Source organism: Dama dama, chromosome X, assembly GCF_033118175.1.
Source record: "Dama dama isolate Ldn47 chromosome X, ASM3311817v1, whole genome shotgun sequence".
In the NCBI taxonomy this organism is placed as follows: domain Eukaryota; kingdom Metazoa; phylum Chordata; class Mammalia; order Artiodactyla; family Cervidae; genus Dama; species Dama dama.
In genome coordinates, this window is record NC_083714.1 from 165,429,062 (window position 1) to 165,442,321 (window position 13,260).

At 51.9% G+C, this 13,260-nt stretch overlaps 1 protein-coding gene across 9 annotated transcripts in view; it reads right to left on the bottom strand.

Annotated features, from left to right (window-relative positions):
* Nucleotides 1-6,800: 6,800 nt before the first annotated feature.
* LOC133052446 (granulocyte-macrophage colony-stimulating factor receptor subunit alpha-like) overlaps nt 6,801-13,260 on the bottom strand; it is a 43,544-nt gene continuing 37,084 nt past the window's right edge. For 4 of the 9 annotated variants that reach the window (XM_061137345.1, XM_061137341.1, XM_061137338.1 and 1 more), the window contains 3 exons: nt 12,411-12,507; nt 7,996-8,077; nt 6,801-7,024 (listed from right to left, as the gene is read on the bottom strand). In XM_061137345.1, the coding sequence (XP_060993328.1) occupies nt 6,929-7,024; nt 7,996-8,077; nt 12,411-12,507 (275 nt within the window). In that variant the 3' untranslated portion in view covers nt 6,801-6,928. The other 5 variants (XR_009692048.1, XM_061137343.1, XM_061137340.1 and 2 more) reach the window with 5 other exon arrangements.

Below are 13,260 nucleotides of genomic sequence, written 5' to 3' on the forward strand. Positions count from 1 at the left end.
GGAACAGGAAATGTCATAACACAGTCCACATTCCCTCTCAAGCAAGTAGCCTGCCTCTCAGTTTCTTTTTTTTTCTTTTTTGTTTAATCAACCTCCCAGGGTTCCTCTTTTAGCAGCAGGGGGCTAGATGGCCACTTGGCTTTCCTGCATGTTCTGGTCAGGGGTGGCGGGGTGTCAGGGGTCACCGGGGTGTTGGATCTGTGTCCCCGTGTTCGGGAAACTGGCTTCTCCTTAGAACAACCCCTGGATCCACTGGGAGCTGGCTCCCTTTCAGCTCGGAAGCTCTGCCAGAGGTTGGGACAGGCTCTTGCCCGGGTCTGTGTCCCCCGGGGGCCCCGGGGGCAGAGGGAGGGAAGAACTGAGCTGACTTACATTCAGGCCATCTCTCCCTAAGGAATGACTCGCACCCCTTTGCCGTGACGCACTCTGCTGTGTCCGACTCTCTGCGACCCCACGGACTGTAGCCTGCCAGACTGTTTCCACTCTTTCCCCATCTACTTCCCATGAAGTGAAGGGACCGGATGCCATGATCTTCGTTTTCTGAATGCTGAGCTTTAAGCCAACCTTTTCACTCTCTTTCACCTTCATCAAGAGGCTCTTTAGTTCTTCTTTGCTTTCTGCCATAAGGGTGGTGTCATCTGCACAGTGGAGGTGATTGATATTTCTCCCGGCAACCTTGATTCCAGCTTGTGCTTCATCCAGCCCGACATTTCGCATAATGTACTCTGCATAGAAGTTAAATCAGCAGGGTGACACTACTCAGCCTTGACGGACTCCTTTTCCTATTTTGACCCAGTCTGTTCCATGTCTGGTTCTAACAGTTGCTTCTGGACCTGCATACAGGTTTCTCAGGAGGCAGGTCGGGTGGTCTGGTATTCCCATCCCTTGAAGAATTCTCCAGTTGTTGGGAGCCCCATGGTCAAAGGCGTAGTTAGGGAGGCAGAAGTAGATGAAGGTGTGATTGGAAGACGGCTGCTCTGGCCCTGGAGGCTCCAGGGTGGCAGGAATCGAAGGCCCCCAAGGGTGCGACCTACCCTAGCCCTGCGGGATCACGTGTGGGACCAGACTCAGGGGGAGGAGACAGAGGAGGCGCGGATGCCATGAATCTGCGAGTCCATGTCCCGTTTCCACCTCTGAGCCGGCACAAACACCCATGGGAGGACAGGGGATGCCCAGCGTGGCCCCCGGAGCCAGCAGGCACCACCCACTGCAGAGGCCGTCCCCCCGTGTCTCAGACAGACAGACAGACAGAAAGACGGGGCTCCCTGGGACCCGGAGGCCCTAACCAGTCAGCCATGGCCGCTGGGGGCTCGTCTGAGAGAGAGAGAGACAGAGAGACACGCTAGATACAGCCAGAAACAGTGCAAGTCGGCGGTGACTCAGTTTGTGCTGCGGTCCGCCCACAAGTGACATTTCCTGAAGTCTCCCTTTTCTGTCTTAACTTCTGGGTTTCATCACCTAAAAGAGAGAGTCGGCCGGGACCCGGTTTTGCTGCAGAAGACCCTGATACGCTTTGTAGATACTGGCTGTTTATCTTCCCCCTCCTGGCTTCGATAATAATTTCATATGCTCGCTGTGTGCTCATTCGCTCAGCCGTGTCTGACTCTTCATCGCCCCGTGGACTGCAGCCCGCCAGGCTCCTCTGTCCCGGGGGATTCTCTAAGGTAAGAACACTGGAGTGGGTTTCCATGCCCTCCTCTGGGTGATCTTCCTGACCCAGGAGTCTAACTCTTCTCTCCTGTGTCTCCTGCATTGGCAGGTGGATTATTACAAATGGACTTTTTCTTTTTTTTCTCACATTTTTGGCTTTTTACATACACCTAGCAGGAGGCAGAGCGCCCATGGACCTCTCCTCCACCCTCCCCTATTTTCCTGTGTCTTCCATGCTATGAACATCCTGCAGTAGGCAGGCAGTGTATCTGTTACCATGGATACAGTTGCCATGGATACAGTTACCATGGGTACTGTTACCATGGACAGTTGCTGCTGCTGCTAAGTCACTTCAGTCGTGTCCGACTCTGTGTGACCCCATAGACGGCAGCCCACCAGGCTCCCCCGTCCCTGGGATTCTCCAGGCAAGAATACTGGAGTGGGTTGCCATTTCCGACTCCAATACATTGACAGTGAGACACTGCTCTTAGCTGGGATGTGGCGTACATATTCCTGGGGTAGTTTGTTCATGTGTCCATCTGTCCAGATGACAGCCCCATTCATTCACACACGTGCCTAGGGGGTGGCTGGGCACAGGTTTTGTAGGTGTGACTCAAAGATAACTTGAAGCAAAGATAAGAGTCTCCAGTGGTGGTGGGCCTTGTCTAATCAGGTGAAGTGGTTTTTTAAAAAAAATGTGTCGGGAGGGGGACTTGAAGCAAAGATAAGAGTCTCCAGTGGTGGTGGGCCTTGTCTAATCAGGTGAAGTGGTTTTTTAAAAAAAATGTGTCGGGAGGGGGACTTGAAGCAAAGATAAGAGTCTCCAGTGGTGGTGGGCCTTGTCTAATCAGGTGAAGCGGTTTTTAAAAAAAATGTGTCGGGAGGGGGACTTGAAGCAAAGATAAGAGTCTCCAGTGGTGGTGGGCCTTGTCTAATCAGGTGAAGCGGTTTTTTAAAAAAATGTGTCGGGAGGGGGACTTGAAGCAAAGATAAGAGGCTCCAGTGGTGGTGGGCCTTGTCTAATCAGGTGAAGTGGTTTTTTAAAAAAATGTGTCGGGAGGGGGACTTGAAGCAAAGATAAGAGTCTCCAGTGGTGGTGGGCCTTGTCTAATCAGGTGAAGCGGTTTTTTAAAAAAATGTGTCGGGAGGGGGACTTGAAGCAAAGATAAGAGTCTCCAGTGGTGGTGGGCCTTGTCTAATCAGGTGAAGCGGTTTTTAAAAAAAATGTGTCGGGAGGGGGACTTGAAGCAAAGATAAGAGGCTCCAGTGGTGGTGGGCCTTGTCTAATCAGGTGAAGTGGTTTTTTAAAAAAAATGTGTCGGGAGGGGGACTTGAAGCAAAGATAAGAGGCTCCAGTGGTGGTGGGCCTTGTCTAATCAGGTGAAGTGGTTTTTTAAAAAAAATGTGTCGGGAGGGGGACTTGAAGCAAAGATAAGAGGCTCCAGTGGTGGTGGGCCTTGTCTAATCAGGTGAAGCGGTTTAAAAAAAAAATGTGGACTTGAAGCAAAGAGAAGAAGCTCCATGTGGTGGTGGGCCTCGTCTAATCAGGTGAAGAGACTCCTCCTCCTCTTGCTTCTTCTTCCTCCTTTTTAAATTTGGCCACACTGCATAGCATGTGGGATCTTAGTTCCCCTGACCAGGGATCAAACCCTCACCCCTCGCATTGGAAGCGGTGAGTCATAACCACAGGACCACCAGAGAATTCCAGGTGAAGTTTTAAAAGCAGACACTGAGGTTCCTCAGAGAAGATGAAATTCTGTCCCCAACGGCAGTGTCATCTCCTGCCTGGGTGTCCAGCCAGGCCCCCTGACCTGCGGACTTCAGACTCACCAGCCCCACAACTGCACGAGCCAATTCCTTGAAATAAATGTCTCTCCATCCCTATGTATATCTATCACCATATGTGTCTACTTTTCTCCAAATAGATATGTGTAGCTGTATCACTTTCTATAGATAGACAGATATCTGTATATCTATCTTCAGTTGGCCCTCCGAGGCCCTGGGTTCCACCCTTGTAGGTGTGGAGGGTCAGCTGTCTAAGATTCCCTCTGCCTCTCCCTATCTACATCTATATACATACATACATACATATATACACATATACATACATATATCCACACACACATATATAAATCTCTCTGTATATCCATAGCTTACATCTCATCTCTATCATCTACCAACTATCTATCTACCTATCAATTTACCTACCTATGCATCTGCCTAGATATATCTATAGCTGTCAACCAATCTATCATCTACCTACTTACCTACTGTCTACTTACCTATCATCTCTATCTACCCATCTATCTGTCTACCTCTTTGTCTATCATCTCTACCTACCTATCTACTGATCTAGCTATTTGTCTATCATCTGTATCTACCTATCGATTATCTGTCTGTCTACCTATTTGCCTATGAATCTGTCATTTGCATCTACCTATCTATCATCTCTATTCACCTATCTGTCTATTTATCTATCTATCATCTCTATGTATCCATCATCTCTATCTACCTAATGATCTATTTGTCTATCTACCATCCGTATCTACCTATCATCTCAATTTATGTATCTGTCTACCTACTTATCTGTTATCTCCATCTATGTATCTATCATCTCAATCTACCTATTTGTCTATCATCTGTATCTAACTATCGATTATCTGTCTGTCTACCTATTTGTCTATCAATGTGTCATCTGCAACTACCTACCATCTCGACTCCCCGGTCGCTGGTTCCTGCCAGGGGCGTCGTGGTGCAGACCACAGGTCTGGGTTTGCAAACCCAGCAGGGTACACAGCAGCCTCCCGGGCGGCAGAGACGGCACAGCTGGGCCGGCAGCCTCGGCGGCAAGCCTAGGAGGGGGCCCTTCTGGGGGGACAGGATGTGGAGGAGAGCTGGGGGCATCAGATCCTCAGTGCCGGGAGGCGTGTGGCTGAAGAACTGCTTTCTTTTTCTCGTTAGAATAACCTTCTTGCTGAGGGACTCCTCAGTTGTGTCCGACTCTCTGAGACCCCGTGGACTGCAGCCCGCCAGGCTCCTCTGTCCATGGGATTCTCCAGGCAAGGATATTGGAGTGGGTTGCCATTTCCTTCTGCAGGGGATCTTCCCCACCCAGGTATTTACCCATGTCTCCTGCATTGGCAGGCACATTCTTTGCCATGGAGTCACCTGCAAAGCCTCTAGCATGACTTTTTTAAGTTTTTTATTTATTTTTTTATTTTAAAGTATAGTTTCCCAGGTAGCTCAGTGGTAAAGAATCCACCTGCCAATGCAGGAGACCTGGGTTTGATCCCTGGGTTGGGAAGATCCCCTGGAGGAGGGCATGGCAACCCACTCCAGCATCCTTGCCTGGAGAATCCCATGGACAGAGGAGCCTGGCGGGCTGCAGTCCACGGGGTCGCAGAGAGTCAGACACAGCTCAGCGACTGAGCACACAGCTGACTTAGAACACTGTCTTAGTTTCTGGTCTACAGCAAACTGATTCACTTATGCAGACACACATTTTTTTCGGATCCCTTTTGATTATAGTGTCTGACATGATATTGAATATGATTATCTGACTCCCCGAGGTGTCCCATAAATCTCTGTTGCTTATCTATTCTACGTCTAACACTTCATATCCATTAATCAATTTACATTTCACACTTTTAACCCCAAACATCTAAATTATCCCACCCCCCCACCCCCGCCCCACCAACCCTACCTTCCTTTTCCCACTGGTTAACTATCCTTTTGGAATCTAAAAAAAATAAAATAAAAGGAATTTGTGTACCAACAGAAACAGACCAACAGACGCAAAGAGCTCACGTTTCCTCAGTTGTGTAAAATCCACGTGTTAAAGTTACACAGATGTCGTGTCCAGATCATTTCTAGCCCCGATGCGTTTTTTTCAACTGGCTGTCTGTCAGCTTCCGAGTCATTTTCCAGTAGGAAAAACTGGCTCCCCAAGACTTCCGACCCCAGCCTCTTCAGACTTTGTGACCGCACAGACTTTTCAGACCCTTCCTGGGGTGGTCCCAGGCAGCCCAGACTTCTGACCGACCAGCTTATAAATCAGGCTTCCCAAGACCCCCTCCGTGGGGCTGGGTAATTGGCTAAAACGGCTCACAAATCTCACGAAAAGACCAGAGTTAAAAAAAACAAACAAAAAAAGGCTTTGCCGGTTTGTGCAAAAAGCATATGACTCAGCTGGTTTTGGGGGAGAATTCCAGGAGAACGGGAGGAATGTATGTATGAGGGGGTGGGAGAGTGGGGGGAAGGAGCCTTTGAATCTGCAGGTCTGGGGATGGCTCTGGATTCCCATCACAGCCACTCAGCGAAGCTCCTCTTTCTGGGCGCCGTGCGGTGGACAGAAAAATGTCCCCAAGGACGTCTGCGTGCCCTCCCTGTGTGGTGGACAGAGTAACATCCCCAATGACATCCTCAATCCCGGAACCCATAAACAGGCTGCCTCTGACACAAGGAGGTTAACAGCTGTGATGAGTGCCAGGATCCCGAGACGGAGACTGGGTTGTGGACCACCTTCCCCGGGGGTAAGGTCATCACAGAATCACACAGGAGACCGTATGAACTGTTAACGGAGAGATTCCCGCCACGCCAAGCCCATCATGGAGGTCCTGTTGCAGAAGCCTCTGGAAACTCATTTCTTTCTAAACTGCAGCTGATACAGGAAAAAAAAAAAAAAGGAGGATGTATTCTGTCTGCCAGCAGAAGCAGAGGCAGGGGAGATGGTGTTCCAGTACCAGCGGCCACCGGCAGCCCAGACACGTGCCTGTGATGAAGGGATGGGGTTCCAGGAGGCGCTGAGAGGTGCATTAAGTGTTGAGAATTGGAGGCATCCAACCACCCCTCCAGCTACAAAAGCAGCTTTGGAAAACATGACATTATCTTCTAGAGTAAAAAAAAAAAATGTTGTTTAGTCACTCATTCATGTTCGGCTCTTCATGACCCCATAGACTCTAGATGGCCAGGCTCCTCTGTCCATGGGATTCTCCAGGCAAGAATACTGGAGTGGGCTGCCATGCCCTCCTCCAGGGGATCTTCCCGACCCAGGGATCGAACCCGAGTCTCTTAGATTGGCAGGCAAATGCTTTACCACTGACTCCCTGGGAAGCCTCGTTAAAAGAACAAAAAGAATGGTATACAAATGCTCACAACAATTTAAAAAAGCTTCATTCGAAACAGTAAATAAAACATTTAAGAAATGTTAAAAAAATATATATTAAAAAAAAAAAGTCGACAGCTTCTAGAAAGTCCCGGGTTTGGAGACGCCTGGAATTCACAGTTTCGCTGGGGCTTCTGAGACTTTCTCCACGGTTAAGACCTCTTCCTTGTCATCTTTTCCCGTTTCCTGTGTAAACTTCTCCCATAGCATCTGATGGGGGAGAAAGGCAGGGATGTCAACTCCCCAGGAGACCCCGGGGGAGCCATGGATGTGGAGGGTTTAGACAGAAACGGGAGCCGGGTTTCCGAGCGGGAGCTCGTCGTCAGCCGATGAGCTGGGGGAGGGACACCTGAGACTCGGGTACCACACTCGCTGGGACCGCACGGAGCTCAGAGCTTGGAAAGAGAGTGTTGCGGGGCCCTAGACCTCCCCGGGAACCCACCAGGGCGTTGAGTCGGTGTCCGTGAGAGGGATGATGGCTGGCTCAGAGACCCAGGTGAGCAAGCCGACACCTGGTTGATACCACGGCAGGCCGTGGAGGAGGCGGACAGAGTCCACGCCTCCAGAAGACAGGCTTGACAGGCGCACCCAAGTGGAGGGGAGGGTTTCCCACATTGGAAAGTGAAAGTGTCAGTCACTCGGCTGTGTCCAACTCTTTGTGACCCCATGGAGTATATAACCTGCCAGGCTCCTCTGTCCACGGGATTCTCCAGGCAAGGATATTGGAGTGGGTTGCCATTCTCTCCTCCAGGGGATCTTCCCCACCCAGGGAATCGAACCCAGGGCTCCCTCATTGCATTTGGATTTTTTTTTTTTTTTTTTACTATCTGAGCCACCAGGGAAGCCCTACATACAGGGTTGGGGGTTGTCTCTTGTCTGCTGTCGTTTTTCATCCTATGTGCTGTCCCCCTGAAGATCTGGCTGGACCCCTTTCAGTCTGTCCCTGTCTCTCTCTGCCATCCCCATCTTCCACTTCTCTCCTCCCCCTTCTCCACAACCCGGCTAATTCCCACGGACACAGCTTACAGACAAAACCACCCCGTTGGAAGAAAGTCAGCGAGCAGGACACGGGTTTCCAGCCTCCTCCTGTAGACCCCGCTGGCCGAGCACAGATGAAATTCTGGGCTCACCGTTCCCCACCTGTCCGTCCTGGCTCCCCGCCTCACTCACCCCGGACATACCTCGTTGTCGACTGGAAGGTTATCGTTCAATTTATCTTTGATCTGTGGAACCGGAGGGAATAACCTGTGGGTCCTGACGAACCTGCGGAGATGAGACACGAGATGAAGAAAAGACCGACAGGCCCACGTTTTCGTCCTGGCTCCCAGAGGAGACGCACTGTCGTATTACATGCAAACACGCCCTCTGGACTCACGTCTCCACAACACTTTCCTTTCGGATTCTCAGAAAGGGAGACTTCCCCTGGAAGTCCAGGAGTTAAGACTTCACCTTCCAAGGCAGGGGGTGTGGGTTCAGTCCCTGTGGTGCCGATGCGATCCCTGGTCAGGAAGCTATGATCCCACAATCCTCGCAGACAAAAAAATAGATAAATAAAATGGAAGCACTACTGTAACCAATTCAGTAAAGACTTTAAAAATGATCTACATGATGGTACATTAACACAATGGAATAGTATGCAACCGTTAAAAAGAATGAAATAATGCCATCTGCAGCAACCCAGGGGGACCGAGAGAGTGTCGTACTGAGTGAAGTAACTCAGACAGAGAAGGAGAAATATCGTGTGACTTCCCTTACATGAGAAACCTGGAAAGAAATGACGCAAAGTGACTTACAAAACAGAAAGAAGAGATTCACAGACTTACAAAACCAACTCATTGTTATGAGGGGGTGGGAAGATGGGGAGAAGGGACAGTCAGGGAGTCTGGGATGGACGTGGACACACGGCTGTGTTTAACATGGAGAACCAGCAAGGACCTGCTGGACAGCACGGGGAACTCTGCTCAACACTCTGTAATAACCTGATGGTTCCCAGGGGGAAGGATGGGGGAAGGGACAGTCAGGGACTCTGGGATGGACGTGGACACACTGCTGTCTTTACCATGGAGAACCAGCAAGGACCTGCTGGACAGCGCAGGGAAGTCTGCTCAATACTCTGTAATAACCTTATGGTCACCAGGGGGAAGGATGGGGGAAGGGACAGTCAGGGACTCTGGGATGGACGTGGACACACTGCTGTCTTTACCATGGAGAACCAGCAAGGACCTGCTGGACAGCCCAGGGAACTCTGCTCAATACTCTGTAATAACCTGATGGTCACCAGGGGGAAGGATGGGGGAAGGGATAGTCAGGGAGTCTGGGATGGACGTGGACACACTGCTGTCTTTACCATGGAGAACCAGCAAGGCCCTGCTGGACAGCACAGGGAAGTCTGCTCCATGTCACGTGGCAGCCGGGATGGGAGGGGAGTCTGGGGGAGAATGGATGCGTGTGTATGTGTGGCTGAGTCCCTTTGTTGTCCACCTGAAACCATCACCGCATTGTTCATCAGCTATACTCCAATACAAAATAAAAATTTCAAAGTCCAAAAAAAAAAACAAAAAAAAAAAAAACGGAGAGACATTAAAAAAAATATAATGATCCACCAAAAAAAAAAATCTTAAAAAAAAAATCACAGGATGGCTTGCAATCTTAGACTGTGGACAATATAAATAGACTGTGCGGATGTACTTAGGAAATGCCCAGGAAAGTCTTTCCAGAACCTTCATTCACTGTCTTTGAACAGAAACCATTGACGGAGGAAGGAGAAGGGGACGACAGAGGATGAGATGGTTGGATGCATCACCGAGTCAATGGAGATGAGGTTGAGTAAACTCCGGGAGTTGGTGATGGACAGGGAGGCCTGGCGTGCTGCGGTCCATGGGGTCGCAAAGAGTCAGACACGAGTGAGCGACGGAACTGAACTGAACTGAACATTCGTTGTCTCGGGTGCAGAGACGGCAGTGATGCTGTGTGCCCAGTCTTGAGCAGCCTGGAGGAATCCATACTCTCTGCTGTTAAAAGGCAGGGAGATTTATGCAGCCTTGAAGGCCACAATTCCAGACGGACCAGTTTTCTGTGGATGGCACATATTTTCAGGGCTATTCCACGGTCCCCAAGTGTCTCAGTGGTGCTGAACGACCGCCTGGGCAGTTATTTTTATTCTCACGAGAAGGAGGCAACCCTGTGACATCATAAGATGCTATGCTGAGCCGAACGGTGGCCCCAGGGATCCACGAGAGTCCTGAAGCCCGGGAAAGGGAGCTTGCTTTGAAACGGGGTCTCTGCAGAAGTGATGGAGTGAAGGGTCTGAGATGAGGCCCTCCCGGATGTGGGGTGGCCCTAAACCCAGGGACAGGGTCCTTATAAGACACAGAAGAGGAGAGACAGGGACACAGAGGAGAAGCCACGTGGAGACAGAGGCGGAGATGGGAGGGAGGCGGCCACTGGCTTAGGGATGGACGCCTGGAGTTCCCAGAAGCTGGAAGAGGTGGGAAGGACCCTCCCCTGGAGCCTCCAGAGGGAATTGAGCCTGGGACACCTTAACCGCAGACATCTGGTCCCCGGGGCTCCGGGAGGACGGATGTCTGTGGCTTTAAGCCCCCCAGCTTGTGGTCACTGGTTCTGGCAGCCACAGGAAGTGACAAGGCTTTTGTTTAAGATCAGTCCTCGGTGTTAAAACATGACATGTGTTCCCGTCCCCACAGCCCGTGGTCGTGTCCCGAGAGCCGCGATGCCTTGCAGCGCCTTGCAGCAGGCGCTCAGGGTCTCCCCTTGTCTCCGGGGCCGGCGGGGGGGGGGGGGAGTCTGAGCCCAGGACGCCCAAGTGGGACGCGGGCGGGCGGTCGCCTGGTGACAGAGACGTCGCGAGTGGACCCCCACACGCCCTGCAGGAGGGTCTCCCCGTGAGCCAAGTCTCCCCGTGGCTTTGCAGAGCACACAAGCTTTATTCTGCACGTGCCAGGCTTCCTTCCGGGGCATCTGAGAGAGCCTGCCTGATTGCTGAGCTCACAGGAAAGACGCTGGCAGGGGTCCCGTGGTGGGGGAGGCTGGCTGCAGCGGCCGGGGCTGAGAACACGCTGCGGGAAAACAGAAGTCTGTCGAGTAGGGACATTCTGAGAATTACAGAGGCTCCAAAAGACGCAGAAGGCGGGCCTTGGAGCACAGCTGAACTGTAAGGGGGCTTTCCTGCTGACTCAGATGCTGAAGAATCCGCCTGCAGTGCAGAACTGGGTCCGACCCTTGGGTCGGGAAGATCCCCTGGAGGAGGGCGCGGCAGTATTTTTAGAGGAGGCCACTCCAGTATTCCTGCCTGGAGAATCCCACGGACAGAGGAGCCTGGCGGGCTCCAGTCCACGGGGTCGCAGAGAGTCGGGCACGACTGAGCGACTCATGCTTTCGAAACTTCATCTACCTCTACAAGCATTAAACCAGCTGCTTCTGCAGCTGCCGACCTTCAATCCTCCCCTCCAAGGAGTTCCGGGTGGAGAGCAGAGATGAGACACTCTGTGCTCTGGAGGAAAAAAAAAAAACCCAAAAAACTGGCAGGACAGGTCTGCAGATAGTTAGATATTCTCAGGAGCCCGTTTTATGAGCCCAACGCTTGCATCTTCTCATAGCTAGACAAACACTGAAATGCTTCATGGTGATGTCTGCTCCCCGCGACTAGCAGAGACCTTCTGCAAAAAATATATATGCTTGATTGCATGAACTCCCCCTTCAGCTGCTACTGCTGCGGCTAAGTCACTTCAGTCGTGTCCGACTCTGTGTGACCCCATAGACGTCAGCCCACCAGGCTCCCCCGTCCCTGGGATTCTCCAGGCAAGAACACTGGAGTGGGTTGCCATTTCCTTCTCCAATGCAGGAAAGTGAAAAGTGAAAGGGAAGTCGCTCACTCGTGTCTGACTCTTCGCGACCTCATGGACTGCAGCCCACCAGGCTCCTCCGTCCATGGGATTCTCCAGGCAAGAGGACTGGAGTGGGCTGCCATTGCCTTCTCCGCCCCCTTCAGCAAAACCACTTATATGCCAACCTGCCTTCCCTGTCTCTTTGCAGCAGCTGCTCAGAGCGATCTGAGGCTCTGTGTCTGGGGCCGCAATCCTTGATTCGTTCCTTTGTCCATTCAGCCGCTCAGTCGTGCCCGACTCTCTGCGACCCCGTGGGCTGTCGCCCTCCAGGCTCCTCTGTCCGTGGGATTCTCCAGGCAAGAACACTGGAGTGGCCTTCAGTAACAATACTGCCATGCCCTCCTCCAGGGGATCTTCCCGACCCAGGGATTGAACCCAGGTCTCCCGCATTGCAGGTGGATTCTTTACCATCTGAGCCAGCGGGGAAGCCTGCGGTCCTAATTTTGCCCCAGAGAAAAACATTCAACTCGCAACTTTCACACTGTGCAATTATTTTTAAAGTCAACACTGTTCTCCCCAGACACATTTTCTTCCGGAAAACCCACACGGCGGCTGGGACCGCCTGGGGGGTTTGCAGGCTGCCTTCTCCTCTTTGTGAGCCGATGGGGGGTCGGCGGGGGGTGACTCTAGAACAGGCACTGGCCCCTCCACTGACCATGGGGCTTAGCCGGCCCGGGACTCCCCGGGGTTACCTTTTGAAAAGGCAGCTGAGGGTCAGGCCACAGACGAGAGTCCCCAGGACCACCAGAATGTAGACGTGCACCAGACTGGACTCGGGTTCTTCGGAGCCTGGGGAAGACAGAGGCGGGGGACATGCCGGGGACCCCGCCGGGGAGCGGGAGAAGCCGGCATCACTCAGCCAGCTCACGGGCTCACCGGCGAGGAAGCACGCCCGGCGAAACCCAAAGTGTCAGTCCCTCTGCCACGTGTTACCCTTTGAGACCCCTCGGACTGTAGCCCACCAGGCTCCTCTGACCAGGGCATCCTCCAGGCAAGGATACTGGAGTATGCCCTCTTTTCAGGGGATCTTCCCGAAGCAGGGACCAGATCCAGGTCTCCCGCATGGCAGGCGGATTCTTTACCGTCTGAGCCAGCAGAAAAGCCCCATAAGGAGAAGGGGAATCTACGCGAGTACCCTAACCGGGAGCTTTCACAGAAAATGTCTGTGAGACAACAGACTGAACGTTGCCCACAAAGGTCCGTCTAGTCAAAGCTAGGGTTTCCCCAGTATTCATGTATGGATATGAGAGCTGGACCATAAAGAAGGCTGAGCGCCAAAGAATAGATGCTTTTGCACTGTGGTGCAAGACTCTTTGAGAGAAGACTCTTGAGAGTCCCTCGAGCTGCAAGGAGATCCAACCAGTCCATCCTAATGGAAATCAGTCCTGGGTGTTCATTGGAAGGACTGATGCTGAAGCTGAAACTCCAATCCTTTGGCCACCTGATGTGAAGAACTGACTCATTTGAAAAGACCCTGATGCTGGGGAAGACTGAAGGCGGGAAGAGAAGGGGACGACAGAGGATGAGACGGGTGGATGGCAT